This window comes from Anoplophora glabripennis, unplaced genomic scaffold (genome assembly GCF_000390285.2).
Source record: "Anoplophora glabripennis isolate ALB-LARVAE unplaced genomic scaffold, Agla_2.0 scaffold154, whole genome shotgun sequence".
NCBI classification, from domain to species: Eukaryota; Metazoa; Arthropoda; class Insecta; order Coleoptera; family Cerambycidae; genus Anoplophora; species Anoplophora glabripennis.
The window spans coordinates 205359-221343 of record NW_019416346.1 but is presented as its reverse complement, the minus strand read 5'-3'; the positions used below and the strand labels follow the sequence as shown (position 1 = coordinate 221343).

Here is a 15985-nt window from a genome sequence, read left to right as displayed (position 1 = left end):
ATGAGATCTCCTGTTTTTAGTCTCAATGTCTATTCTTCTGGTTTCTCTATGAAATCTTCTGTTGATTATACTAATTTTCCTCAGAATAAGAATATTTTAGTACGACACTGTTCTCTAACGGCACTGTGTTCGTCACTTGTTAATATTTTCAGTCCTGTTATATTTTCTGTAGCCGAGTTCATGCAAGATCTTTTACTGATCTTGCAGTTCATGTACATATTTAAATTTTAAATCCGCAATTCGCGTTTATATGAACTGGGCCTAACAGAAGGCGTTTCGTTTCGTTCGTTTACTTCAGCGGGATTCTGGGATTTTTTATTTTGACAACTGACAGTTGTCAAATCACGTGACGTACCGATGTAATTGCAAACTATTAAACGAACTCCTACATTTATATATTATATAAATATAATATTTTGCTATATTTTGTGCATGTGTTCCTCTATTAAAAAATATATTTATTAAAATCTCCTGTTGAAAAAAGAAATCTCCTGTTTTTTTGGCTACATTTCTACTGTTGACAGAAATTTCCATCTGGCAACACTGCTTTCACTGTCTCTCATCAAAGTTAAATCAACACGCAGTTTTTTGTCACGGTAAACACACACACTCGCACATTTTTTAGTTTTTTTTATATTTAAACGTAATTATTTTCAACAACGGGAATTATAACACTGTTTACGCGAATACCACTTAGCAGAGACCGTTCCATTGTTGCTTTTTGTTGACATCAGGCTTCTATGTTTTCTCGAATTTTGCGGACGCCACCTGATACTGGAACAAATAATTTGCAAGGTCAATGACCTGAAGCAAGCTTTTTAGAAAACTCAACACTATAAATCAACCAGATAAGCTATCCTAATAGTCATGTTAAGAAAAGGTGTAGGTAATAACAACACGAGCTTACTTACAAGTTCACTGTTTGAATTTTGCGGATTTACATCGACCACTTGTCACCAACACTAAAAGTTAACGTTTTTTAAATAATTTATTTGTTGGGTGTTTTAACATGCAATTTAACTTTGTTTAAATTGTTTAAACTTAAAATCATGATAATTAAACTCCTGATACTGAGAAAATACGGACACCATAAGGCAGATATCGGAAGACTAACTGACCAATCAGTGCACTCTCGTTTTTACGTGTTTGTTTTATCATAATTTCCATTAGCTCAAATGACATTTAAGCAAAAGAAGTATTGTATCGGCCGATCAATAAGAAAATTAAAATTTTTAAATTATAAATGTTATTTAAATTTTATAATTTGATTTTTATTTGTAAATAAGTATTTTTCTAATTGATTGTATCTATTAACCACTTTCCAAATATGATGGATCTTTAAACATAATAATTTAATTTCTTCCATAGAATGTGAAATTTTAAATTAGGTACTTACATTTAAAACTGAATTGTAATTGAGAATTAACTATGTGCCCCTAATACAACCTTTACGCAAAAGCAGTTCTCCAAAATAGTTTCTTATAGCTGTTTTACATTGACAATTTATTGATCAATTAATTCATGAAGTCGCTTCATCAAGAAATTGGACAAGTGTAATGCACCAAATCTGCTGTCAAATGACTTCATCAATTTATTTAGCAAGTTCTTGACGAATTGGAGCATGTTCTAATTTTCGTCAATTTCTTCGTGAAATTCGGAAGTACCTACCAACCCAACAGGTTTCCACCCTCAGATCAGTAATGAGGTTATGTTATTGGAATATGTAAATAATTGTGTGGCGTCGTACTATGTTTTGCATTGTTTTTACTGATTTGTTACTTATAAACACTAATATTTATATAATATATCGCTCATTTGCAAGAAGACAGGCACAATGCAAAAAATTTCGTTTTGAGATAATTAAGTTTAAAAATTTTTACTTTTGTATTTTCCTCTTATGATCACATTTTGTGGAGTATAACCACAAAATTTTAAATATACTTTAGATTGTGGCTAATGAAGCTATCCCAGTAAACTGAATGTCCTCTTATGAAAAGAAAAAATATTATATATTTTTTTTTGTTAAAGTTTTTAGTTATGTCGTTATTTGCGAAAAATTTTAGGAACAATGACAGGAATAAATAAAAAGCTATAATACATTTTATTAAAGTTTTGTATTACAGAAACCTAAAAAAATAGTATTTATTAAAGTAGTAAATCAGAAAATAAACAAAGTAATGTGTAAGAACAAAGGATGTCATTACAATGATTCGAAAAACGGTTTATACATCTTAGGAATATGGTTTTTTTGATTCAGCTGAATATTTTTGATATCAATTCCAGTTTTCTCCCTACTATGTCGTCTATTAGTCCTATCCAGTTTGATCTCATGAAATTCTTCATCGGCATAACTCGTTTTATAGAAAAATGATTTTGGATAAAAATTAAAAAAAAATCTATAGATGTTATAAAACATTAACAAATCTTACCAAAATCAGATGGAGAATCGCTACTTGACGAGCTTGTAGAGCTACTTGAAGATAAAGCAGGTGATCTTGGTAAAGTATCATTAGTATTTTCAAAATTATTCACTGCAAACCCCGTAGTATTTTCGGGATCTATAAATATTACAGTTTAAAATATTTACACACTTCCAATAAAACATTTAATTAATTGTGGAACGATTAATGAAATAAAATGGCTTTATAGAGCTTGACTTGGAAAGGAAACTTTTATTTTCCCAATTTTCATAATAACTTACAAATATCTATATCTAAATCTAAATAATCATCTAAATTAAATGCTGCTTACCTGCATAGTGATGAGCAGTGTTGCCAACCCGGTAGAATTTCTACTAGATTTAGTAGAATTTAACAGTGTTATAGTGGAGGGTGTTTGAATCTAGTAGCTGGTAGAATTTTTAGTAGATTTATTGCATATTTCAATAATTCATTAACACAAATGTTTAATTCATTTTATTACAAAAAGTTAAACCTAAACTATATATGTTTTATAATATAGGTAAACTCACCTTATAATAATTATTATACATGTTAATGTCAATAGTCGCGTTTTGTTCTACATAAAAGAGAACACTTCCCCGATACCTTAAATTGAATTTATTTCGGTTACTGAGCGACAGAGGGCAAGGTATGTCTTCAAGTTTATGTCATGTGTGATTCACAGAAATCTTATTTCAAACCATTTTATAAACAAAAAAAAACTATTTCGTTATATTTTTTAATCGTAAACTTTTTTACTTAAATTTTATAAACATCTAGTGGAATTTAGTAGAATTTCTGTTTCAATCTAGTGAATTTCTTAAAATCAAGTTGGCAACACTGGTGATGAGAGTATTCTACAGAGTTATTCTCAGCTTTATTATCAAGTGCAAGTGCAAGTGCAAGTGCAAGTATTGTTTGTGTTCTGGATTGAAAAGCCATTGGTTATTAATGCACAACACTAAAATTGACATAAAACAATAATTAAAGTATATTTAAAGGATATTTTCTAAAAAAAGGAACACATTTGGATATGCGTTACAATACATTATCTAATAAGAGAAATATTGTAATAGGTACTGTATTTTTTGTTTTCACATACAATGACACAAGTAAAAAAAATCATTAAAATAAATTAATTAAGTGGCACAAGTCCAAATAATACATTTTTTTAGAAATTAACTGTAACTAATTGATTATAATATTCTCTTGAACAACGACATAAACTAAAATGTGTCCNGTAAAATAGGGGGTGACACCTGTCCAGTTGTACACCACTGGTTTGAACCTTTAAAGCTCATATTTCAGGGAATATAAGGCCTACTATCATGCATTATATGTATCAAATTTTATTGAGATCGGTTAATAGATTCCGGAGATATAAACAAAAAATCAATTTTTTTGACAACTTCAACACCCTGTATCTCTAAAACGGTGCCGTTCCAGACCTATGTTTATAAGGCAATCACATATTATTTTAAAGAGTTCTATCTGCCCTCGAAGTTTCCTGCATAAAATTCGGACCACCCTGTATAATATGTGTTAAAACGATAACGATTTTCAAATGTATTTGCTTCTTTGATTTGTTGGTAGAACTGATTCATACGTCAAAAAACTTGATAAAGTCTGTAGCAATGTAAAACCACACTGATTACCAATAAATTCGTGAATTAATTCATGAAGAACTTCGTCAATTTATTCATCAATAAATTGTCAATGTAAAACAGCTATTAGAAATGTTGGATATTAAAATTTACCTAATACCTAATGATTTGTTTGATAAACAGTTTATGATTAATATTTTAGCAACATATTTATTATTTATCAGCAAGAAAAAGATGGTACCAATTCTCTTACATATTTTATTATTTATGAGTATATAAATACTTGATTTTAGAAGTGAGCAATATCCTCTTTCGTTTTATACACAGTAGGGTAACAATGTTAAAAACGATATATATATAAATTTCCCATTCGAACTTTTTAACGTGGCACATATTCCTTTTCGGCTTTCAATCTTCCCATGTCATTTCCAATTTCTGTTTACATTCGCATATCAGATATAAAAATCTTTAGAAACGTATACAGCGTCTTATTTTCTGGGAATTATCTCTCGTGTGTTTTGCTCACAATTTATCTGCTGTTCATCCGTGTTTGATGTTATGGATTATTGAAATATTTAAGTATATAATCGCATTAAACATAATATTGTGAGTCATTACATTTTGCAGCAAAAAAAATAGGTATATTAAGTTGACTTGGAAGTGAAAAGTAATCAGCTGAGGTAAAGTATAAAAAATGTTTAAGTTTGCTTTGTAAATCCCTATTACAATATTTTTTTTTCAATACCTATTAGAGAATGTATACAGGGTATAACAAAAATAAGGTTACAAACTCCGCCATCAGATAGAACACTTAAAATTAGTAGGGGTACTTCATAAAATTTTTTCCTAAAGTACTTCCTTGGTGAGATACAGGTAGAAGTTGAAAACATAAATAACATTTTCTTTAATATCTTTCGACTACTTCTAGCTAATTTCGTAAAATTTCGTATCCGGGGTTTTTTGGGATGAGAAATTCGAATTTATCGACGATTTCGTTGCATCTTCTAGAGGGCGCCATAAGCGACGAAACTTTTTTGTGCCACCGTGTATTTTACTTTGGGCTGGAAAAATCTTTCCCCCAACTTTTCTGCTTAAAAAGGTGCTTGCTAATATCTCTAAAGCCAAATGTTTTTAAAAAAGGCATTTAAATTTGCAAATGCATAAAAAAATGTGTTGAAAAGTTATTTGCTTTACTTTAAATAGGGTAAACTGCATAGTTATTGGACATTTTAAGAAAAATACAGAATACTCTGTATCACATCCGAACGTTGCAATGAAACAAATGAAAATAAAATACATCCAGAGCATAGCCTAATTCGTGTACATTAAGATAATAGTTAGTAATTATAATAAAACTTTGACATGTGTTTTGTAGAAATATATTTATAACTTTGATGCAAAAAATACAGTTATTGTACGATTTTTTTGTTAGTTATTGGACGGTTTAATATTAATTATTGGACACATTAGATAACTGAAATTCTATTAAAAAAACACTTTAATAGGTGTCTGACCACTTAATAAAAATGTTCCTTGTGTGATTGTTTAAACAACTCATAAAGCTTATCTATTTCTTCTTTCTCTTCTTCCTCATTTTCAATTTTTTCTTCGTCAGATTCATCTTGTTCATTTTCAATGTCGCCATCTTCATTCACTAAAATTTCATCATTTTATGTTTTATAGCATATGTGACATAGATATAAGTCGTCATCTTCTTCTGGAATGTGAATATAGTGGTTATTAACCGGACAACATTTCCTCCTCCTTTTCTGATAAAACTGTAGGAGGTCCAAATGAGTCTCGATGACCAGGATTTTTTAACCTGAATTCTATTGTTGATTTTGGTATTCCATATTTTTCTTATAAAAATCTGTGAGATCCTTAACCTGATTTAACTTCACCTACAGCCTTTTCCACTAAATCAAGATTGTAGTTCCTTTTCTGAGGCATGCTAGAAAATACCCCTCTAGGTTATACAGTAATTGGACAGGAGAAGATAATTGTTGGACACCCCTGTCCAATAACTGTACAAACAGGTCAAAGGAATGAGATAAAAATAGAACTTTATTAGAGTAACATAGGTATGTGTTAAAAAAGGATAAATAAATCACACCAAGCCAAATTACAGTTATTGGATAAATAATAAAATTCAGAACACCATTGATATAGTTATTGGACATTGACTAATTATTATAAATAATTGACGGTTCCTTATAAAAAATACACGTTTCAGTAAAATATAAGTAATATAATATAAGTACATATTTATATTGTTCATCATTAGTTTTTAAACCATCTTCATTCTTATTGCATGTTATATTGGAAATATACTCCTTATATATTCCTTAATTAATCGAACTTTTGTACATCAAGTTGGATATTTTGATAATTTTTTTCTCGGAAATGGTCGAGTTTAGGACCCACGCATGTCATATAAGGATTTTTTGTTTATTTTAATGTATTCTATAGTCTGTTAAAATAAAGGCAGTCAAACTGCTAACACCCTGTATATTATACTTGATCTCGTAGCAGTCAATATTCAGTTTTAATAAATAAATGTTTTAATATAACATGAAACAATTTTTCAGCTGCAATGGGTCGCAGTCAGTCTACACCAGGCCTGGTGGAATCTCGCGGTAAGGTAGCCTTGGAGGATATGTGGGTGCCACCGACGTTGGCCGGCTTGACGCCCGCCTACCCTAGGTCTTTAATGGGATCGCCACCACGACCACCACCAGACAGTCCTGGAGGAATATCGACCAGCAGTGGCAGGAGTCATCAGCAAATATCAGCCTCACATAGAAGATCTGGTAAGCAAAAGTCACATAAGGATATATTGTGAAATATTTGAAACTTTTCTAAAAAATAATATTTCTAAAATACATCTAATCATCCCCGTGTAGCACTAGAATCCAAAAGCACAAAATACTGACTAATTAGAAAAAGGAACCTAACACTCTTGTAATTGTTAAGTATCTCGGTCTGTACAAGATAAAACAAATCTGCGTAGAACACCGCTTTGTTGCATTCGCCGTAAATTAACAATATATCAACAAATTCATTATTTTCATACATATGAATTACTAAAATAGGTGCCTATAGTATTCGGTCAATAACCTAGCTTTTACTAGGTTTTTAGAGATCTTCTTACCCAGGCACATGAATGAATAAGATATTTTTTTATATTTTAAATATTAACAAGTATTATTTATTTGTTAATAAAAACAAATGTATAACAGTTTACTATTTTTAATATTGTTAACATTTTCACTACATTTTATAACTGAATATGAGTTTTTAGTTTTATCTTCAATTAATTAGTTTGTAGCACGTATTCCTTATTGTGTGACTTACTGCATTTCAAAGAGTAGTATGTTAATTATAATGACATTATGGCTAAAAATCACTCACTCACCAGTCCATAAAGTCTTAATAAAGTTGGAATCCACTGCACCTTGATTTTGAAACCAATTGCAAAACTGGACGAGACATCTGAGAATCAGCTGTTTCGAAAGCTTTGCACTTCGCGATTGGCGCGTTCTATATTGTGAAGTCGGGCGCCGAGTTAGCGGGAGTTAAGGGGTTTGCTTATTTTTTAAAAGGTCAAGAAAAAATGTTTTTCGACTTTCTGTCTTTATTAGGCCTTTCGAATACGTGGTGAAAACTAATAACATTATGACTGAATCACCCTATATAATAAAACAACTACGCAAAATATTCAATGCACGGTCTCTAATGCCATAATTATTTAATTTGTTTAATAAAATCTCTAGTAATTCGGTTAGTTTTCTGCTTTTACTTTGCACGCGGATGTTGCATACCTATAAGTCCACTATAGATGCTGTTTTTCTTGTTTTTAGTATCCCCTAGAATTTGACTATTGGGATGTTATAACATCCTGTATTTAATTTGACTAGAATTTAGAAATATTAAAAAAGTAAAGTAAAAACTGCAGTATTACGTATACAGAGTGTTTGTAAATAAGTGCGAAATATTTTAGGGGGTGGTAGCCGAAGTTATTTTGTGAAAAAAAGTTCATATACCTAAACATAGGTCGAAATATGTTCCGTTTCCGAGGTACAGAGTTTTTAAATTTCGATTTTTTATTTATTTTTATTAATGATTTCAAAGAGTTTTAAAAATATTGACTCGAAATTTAATGGTTGTATTTTATTTAGAAATATTGACAGCAACCTACTAGATAATGTATCAATAGAAATTAAAAATAGACAACTTGCAATAAAATATGTTTTAGTTTTTTCCTCAAAAACGGTGCATCCTACGAAAAAATTTGAAGAGACCAATTTCATTCAGAATTGATCGCGGATTTCTTAAAAAATATCAAAATGGGAAAAAGTCAATGGCGTACCATCTTTTTTATTAAAAAAATTGAGGCATTCTTGCACGAACGTTACTGGTGCAAGTAGAAATATTCGGATCACCCCAAAAAATGCACATTTATCCCTCCAAAGCGTTTTCCGAGTCAATATCTTTAAAATTCTGAAATAATTAATAAAAATAGATAAATAATTAAAATTTAAACACTATGTATCTCGGAAACGAAGCATATTTCGGCGTACGTTTATATAAACTTTTTTTCACAAAATAACTTCGACAATCACCCCCTAAAATATTTCGCATTTATTTACAAACACCCTGTATAGGTCCTTGTTACAAATAAATTCTACAAACTACTTTTTTTACTACATACACTTTGGTCGCAATAATTAACTAACTTTTTCAGCAACATACGAAATGAGACAATTTCTTTCTCACTGCCTAAGTTCTTGAAAACAATCCGTTTTATTTTCGATCAAACGGCTATATTTGTTTTTTTTATGGAAAGACGTCACTAGTAACACATGAGACCCAGTCGTTAGCTTATAACTCGAATTTGCCAAAGTGCAGCTCTAGAACTTGGGGATGATATCATTAGTCGTCTTAATGGTTGGTTAGTCTACGTAATCACAGGTTCATCAACGCGTTTACAACATCTGGTAACACCATTTGCCAGTACCATTACAAACACTTAACTCAAAGTGGAATAGGAGCCAGAAAGCTAGCTGCTCTAGTTAGATATACATATTTATGAACATAACGGAGATGATTGCTAATAAGAAATGACTATTCGCCTTTATTCCATTAGGTCATTATTTCCCAGTCGAATTGTTATATTGTTTTTTTTTTCTCAGAGTATCTGAAATTTAGAATTTATGCCAAAAAGGTTGTCATTTTATATATTTATTTCAGGTTGTTGGTTATTGTTGATTTTTGGTAAATCTAAGCAAAAACCAATTTATATAATCGTCGACATTTCGTTAATTTGTTACATCTTCAGAACACCACGAATAAATGGTTTATTACAAACACAATAGATTAATTATACAGGGTGATCGAGAATGGTTGACCGTGCCGCCTCATACTGATTTTTGATGTGCGGCATACCAGTTTTTGATACCAATACTAGAATCATGAGCGCAGGTTGAGGGATTTTAATGGTAAACAAATAATTACGTTCAAACGTCAAATAAATTAGGTTACTGTCAAAATGGAAATTCATAATAAAAATATCAATTATTTAACAAAAATCAAAGTTATTTCACAAATTAAGCAATACTGATGGACCAATAAATGTTATTATTGTTATTATTATTAAAGAGGATGACAGAATCAAATGTAGGTTTAGCCTAACTTTTCCAAAATTCTTATTTCATTTACAATTAGAAAAACTTTTAAATCAAAGTTTGATGTAGCTAATTTTGAATAACGACTGTAAGTGCTTCAGCGATTTTATTTTTAAAACGTTATGAGTTAATTTTAAAACAGAAGCACTATTGTGGCTACATTCTTGGCATCTAAGACGATTCAGCTATACAGCGATACGCTGCAAGCTGCTGTTTTTCATCAAAGCAAACTGCTGTATGCTTATAAGACGACTATTTTGCAGCTACTGCTTTCACACTTCTGAATATCCAGCGCAAGCGATCCAGCCCAAAAATTTATGCTGAACATTTTAGTTAGCTGTCGAAATTCAGGAANCAGAATAACTTCGGCAATCACCCCCTAAAATATTTCGCACTTATTTACAAACACCCTGTATAGGTACTTGTTACAAATAAATTCTACAAACTACTTTTTTTACTACATACACTTTGGTCGCAATAATTAACTAACTTTTTCAGCAACATACGAAATGAGACAATTTCTTTCTCTCTGCCTAAGAGTTCTTGAAAACAATCCGTTTTATTTTCGATCAAACGGCTATATTTGTTTTTTTATGGAAAGACGTCACTAGTAACACATGAGACCCAGTCGTTAGCTTATAACTCGAATTTGCCAAAGTGCAGCTCTAGAACTTGGGGATGATATCATTAGTCGTCTTAATGGTTGGTTAGTCTACGTAATCACAGGTTCATCAACGCGTTTACAACATCTGGTAACACCATTTGCCAGTACCATTACAAACACTTAACTCAAAGTGGAATAGGAGCCAGAAAGCTAGCTGCTCTAGTTAGATATACATATTTATGAACATAACGGAGATGATTGCTAATAAGAAATGACTATTCGGCTTTATTCCATTAGGTCATTATTTCCCAGTCGAATTGTTATATTGTTTTTTTTTTCTCAGAGTATCTGAAATTTAGAATTTATGCCAAAAAGGTTGTCATTTTATATATTTATTTCAGGTTGTTGGTTATTGTTGATTTTTGGTAAATCTAAGCAAAAACCAATTTATATAATCGTCGACATTTCGTTAATTTGTTACATCTTCAGAACACCACGAATAAATGGTTTATTACAAACACAATAGATTAATTATATAATTATTGATTTTAGAGTTAATTCATAAAATATTTACTTAATTAACAATTTTCATTTTCATTTCATTTTAGATTTACTAACTATTTGGTACTGATATTTTAGAAACTATTACTACACGATCAGAGAATTTTTAAATTTTTTTCAATATAAAAAGTTTCAAAAAAGTAATAATAATAAAATAGACATACATTTTTTTAAATTGTTGTCACTTACAGAATAGAATAATACAAGCCCTAAAACATATACTCGTAATTAACTTATATCAAAGATTTCTCGAAAATACACACAGTAACACTAAATTAACTTTTTGTAAGATGCAATGTCAGTAAAACTATAAACATCATTAAATAAATTACATGTGTTTTAGAGGGGTCGATACATGTACCTATGTAATTAGTTTTAGCCGTTGGAAGATAAAATAAGTCGATTGACGCGATGCAATATGTGTGCATAAAAATTGAGCTTTAAGAGTTGAGTGCAGTCAACAGTATTATGAATAAGCATATAAATATCAAATGGGTCATTTTACTATGCTTAAAGAATTTACCGGGAAACGAGACAATAAGAGCTGTCTTTTAGGTAGATCATCAACAGGATAAATAACTGCTTTATTGGAAACGAATTTAAAAGTGACGAATTTGTTCAAGATAGCCAATGTAAATTCTATAATACGAACGTCAGATTATAGAGACGTATTTCAAAAATTACCTTACGAAACAAAAATATAACAATTTGAATCTAATTGCTAACATTTTTTTTGATAAACCCAAGATTTTTATATGGTCTAGTCTAGATAGAAATAATATAATATGTAGTTGATTTGAAATGTAAATAAAAATTTTCTATCCAAATTAACTAATAATATATGTAATATGTAAATAAAAGTTTTCTATCCAAATTAACTATAGATATTATATAAAATTAAAAAACTCTCCGATTTTGTTAAATTAATTCCTAAAGCTTCACTATGATGAATGCAGACTGTTTCGAGAAATTTTCTGATCTAAAGAAGCCATTATGATTTTTAATTTAAGACTGACAAAAAGAAACCATAATTATTCTGTCACATTTATCAACTCAAAACTGTATAGGTGATTTTGGATATTTTATAGATTATTAAATTTTTAAACAATCAATATGTAATTAGCTTATTTTAATTATTTTGTTTGTAATAAAATGTTTAATCGTAGAATTCCTGGATGCTGTAATAGAACAAGTAAATGTTTTCTTTCCATATTATTGATGTATTATATATAAGGTTTCTGAGTATGAAGTTTCTGTTTGACGTCTAAGGGATCCTTAGTAGATTTTCGCATATTATTAAGAAACTGATAAATTTAGAAATTTCAAAATGTGATGTCTCAACGAAAAAAAAATAAGATATTTGAGCAAACTCAACGGCATTCGAAAGAGGGAGCCTTGTACTTTTAAATTATATGATTTTTTTTAAAAAAAAGAATAGATGGCATTACTACATAACCTCAAATATGACGAAAAACAGGGTTTTTTGCACTTTCAGGTTAGGATATCTCAAAAACCTGACGTGATAGAGCAATTCTGCGGCCAGGTTCGGATTCAGCGCACCAAAATTCTTCGGGAATGCAAATTAGTGTGTCTGCTTCTTGACCCTTGTTGACCTGTGTTATTGGTACAAAACAAATATTAATAAAGAACCGTTATAATCGTGATCTGGGCGACGTATCGTATATCATGCGATGGGCGATGACAATGCTGCTCCAATTTCTGCTTCATTCATTCCCTTACGCCGTAGCTTACTACGATGTTCGCAGCCTCGTTGCCATGACAACCGCCGTAAACAACGCTACGAAGAGAAGCAGATATAAACTGTTTTGAATCAGCGTCACTTGCATCTTGCATTATACTATACGTTGTATGGTACGAGGTTGATGTTCGCGCTCAACGAAGGCAATGTTTTTTTAGAAGGCGTTCACCGCGCAACTTTCTGTTTATTTCTGCTTATAAAACAAATAAACACAATACATTTCCAATATAGAATTATACCTAAATTATAAAATTTATATAAAATTAAAAATAATTTTAAATTGCACAACCAAACGGAAATTTTAGGTGAAGCGGTGCGTCACCTGGCGAGACACCACTGTAATATAGATACACGACAGCTATTTAAATAAATAATTTTAATTTCAGGGACGACGTTGCAGTGCGACAGCATGACGCAGCTGGTGTCCGGGGTGGCCACGCCGCTGCTGGGCTCCCACGAGGCCCTGGAATCGGAAATCAAGAGGCTGCGGGAGCGCCTGCACACCGTGGAGACGGAGAACGCGGCGATGAGCGTCAAGCTCAACCAGCAACAGTGGGAGTTGGAGAACCGCCTCGCGGAAATCGAGATGCAGATCTGCGGGTCGCGCTCCACTAGCAGCCTGGGGGAGGAAGAGAACGAACGGAACCGGGAAAGTATCATTTAACGACAAAATGCGCTGCCTTACCAAATACTGCAAGCATTTGTTCAATATATTGTGTAACGGCGGCGACGAGCGACAATGACTTTTAAAAACGATTTTTAGTGAATTTTTACTATTGTTACATTGAGGACATTTCTAGTGACACAGTTCATCAAAGTGACTGCCATATTTTATGTAATTTACGTTAAGTAGCGCTCCAAAAGGATAAAAATTGCGAGAGCTGGACTTATCAAGTTCAGTCACTTCGTTATTATTTTTACATCTAGGTTTTAAAGAATGCTCCATTTTTGATTTTGTTAGTGATATGAAATAGATATTTCCATCCATTTTCTCCATCAATTTGTTTAACTATTACATTGATTCCGAAGGCTAAAAGAAATGATACCTATTAATAAAATCACTTTCATCTAACAAACTATAATGAGATAGATGAAAATTATACCATCATTAAATAACAGAAAAATTTAATAATGCTGATAATAATATCCTTGCTTTGTAAATTGTAACATCCCCAGTTTACCTGGCCGTAAACTTATCGTACATATACTCTTTACAAAAATGTTTTTGCCAACTTCCAATCCCGCAAATGTCTTTTCAAAGTGTAGAAGAGTATTGGGTATATCATTCATAACTAGAAAATAAGAGGCAGTCATTGCGCATTGGAGTGGAAATACTCGTATATCGTCATGATACGGGGTGCAAATTCAGGATACACATCCCAACTAATACAGACAGTGGCAAATACTAATATCAAAGTTTTTGTAAACTAGAAATAATTAGGATTCGTGTAAGAATATCTTCTTGATGAGTGGTGACAGTCATTTGAATTTTTTGCAAAGAAAACATTCTATAAAGGTCTGATTACTACGAGAGCGTTAAATCTTAATATTAAAGAGAATTTTCCATGGTTTGTCAATTTAAAGCATTAGATAGCTTAAATAAACTTTAGGGTAAGAACACAACACCCTGACTACTTTGAATGACACTAGGTAACATTAAAGTTGTGTTAGAAAATGAATGACATATATTATTATTATTATCCACTTTACTTTAAGAATAATTACGAAATTTGTTCGCTTTTGGGCCTAATTAACTACCAAAAAAATCTTTCTGCAGTTTGGTGAACAAAACGGAATAATTTGGTTTCGTTAGTTATTATAATTTAGTTGCGGTTACGTTACTGTGATGATAAATGCTACTAGGAATCTCTTTTAGGAAACTCCGGCCGATTATCCTTTGGAATGTCAATAGCCCTATACTGGCATATTTAAGCTAAAGTTCGTGATATGGTCTATATGTCCAGGACTGAAGTCAAAAAACCTATTTGATTCTACTGCTTATACACACTAATGTCTAGACACACCGAATCCATTTTACTTTGAGGCATGCGCATTTCTTATGTGACGTAGGCCAGATATAAATAATGAAGTCGTTTATACAACTTAAGTCTTTTTCGTACGTATTTTATAGAAAAATCCTACCGAACCTAACCTATTCTGATGCAGTGTAAATATAACGATAGGCAAGATCAGACTGTTCTTCTTTTCCTTCATTAAAAATAAAAAAACTCGAATGAGGAAAAGTATCGAAGCAAAGTAGATTTGATGTCTCGTCTCTAGACACTGCTTTCATACAAACTTTGATATTTGAGCTGTTGCAATCATATTATACGAAATTAACGCCAGCAGACTCGCGTTTGTCGAGCTTTTCAAATAACATTTGCGGGATCAGAAGTTTAAGAGGATAAGGAGGTAATTAAAGTGGTGCAAAGTTGATTAAATGCTGCACCAAAAACTTTCTTGTAAAGAGCGTCCACATACAAGCTTATGGACAAATAGACTACGTGTGTTTTGAAGCAGTAGGATCATGTCAAAATGTAACACATAATATAACGATTTTCGTAACAAGGACCATTAAACATTTCCAGTTTTTTAATGACTTAAACAATAACAATAACACTTTATTTGTCCAACAGTATCAGAAAGCTTTCCTAAGACAGAGATCATACACATTAAAAAGCGGTACGTACTGTTATTTTTTATTTAATTGGTATGGTCTTTATTGCACTAATGCTCCATAAATTTATGTACATGTTTGATGAAAGCCGGTAGTATGACTTCTAAGAATCATTAGTATTTGAACGTATCTTGTCTGTTATATCCAGAGTGCTTGTAACTCTGAATACATCGATTTATTGGCAAAGGTTTCACGTGTTCAAACCAAACCTGCCGCTGAGATGCAATCCGCATACAACTTATTGAAATACAGTTTCTCGGGTTGTCAGTAGTCAGTAATTGGAAAAACAAAGACCGTTTTGCATAAATGCGGTTGATTTTTGTTGATACAGCCCTCAATTTCTTCCTTCAAGCCGTGGGTGGTAAATCCTGTGATTTGGGCGGCTAATTCTGATCACCAAAACTGAAAATTACACTATCAGGAAATGGTTCATTGAATTGTTTCTCGGGTTGTATGTTGTATGGCATGTGGCACCGTCTTTTTGAAACTACATGTCGTCTACATCCATATCTTGCAATTTAGGCAGAAAAAAGTGGATGATCGTGACGTGATAGCGAGCGCCATTGACTATTATTAGCGAGCCATACACTTTTTTTTGTGACGCTGTATTTAGTCATGTGAAAAAAATCCAATATAACTGCTGTACATAATAAGA

The 15985-nt window shown here is 31.5% G+C and overlaps 1 protein-coding gene across 1 annotated transcript in view; it reads left to right on the top strand.

Moving 5' to 3' along the window:
• The window catches only part of LOC108903760 (cyclic nucleotide-gated channel rod photoreceptor subunit alpha-like), an 83978-nt gene extending 70661 nt beyond the window's left edge, over nucleotides 1-13317 (top strand). Inside the window, exons 5-6 of the mRNA XM_023454190.1 lie at nucleotides 6634-6855; nucleotides 13040-13317. Of these exons, the coding sequence (XP_023309958.1) occupies nucleotides 6634-6855; nucleotides 13040-13317 (500 nt within the window). The remainder of the gene's footprint in view (nucleotides 1-6633; nucleotides 6856-13039) is intronic.
• Nucleotides 13318-15985: the final 2668 nt, after the last annotated feature.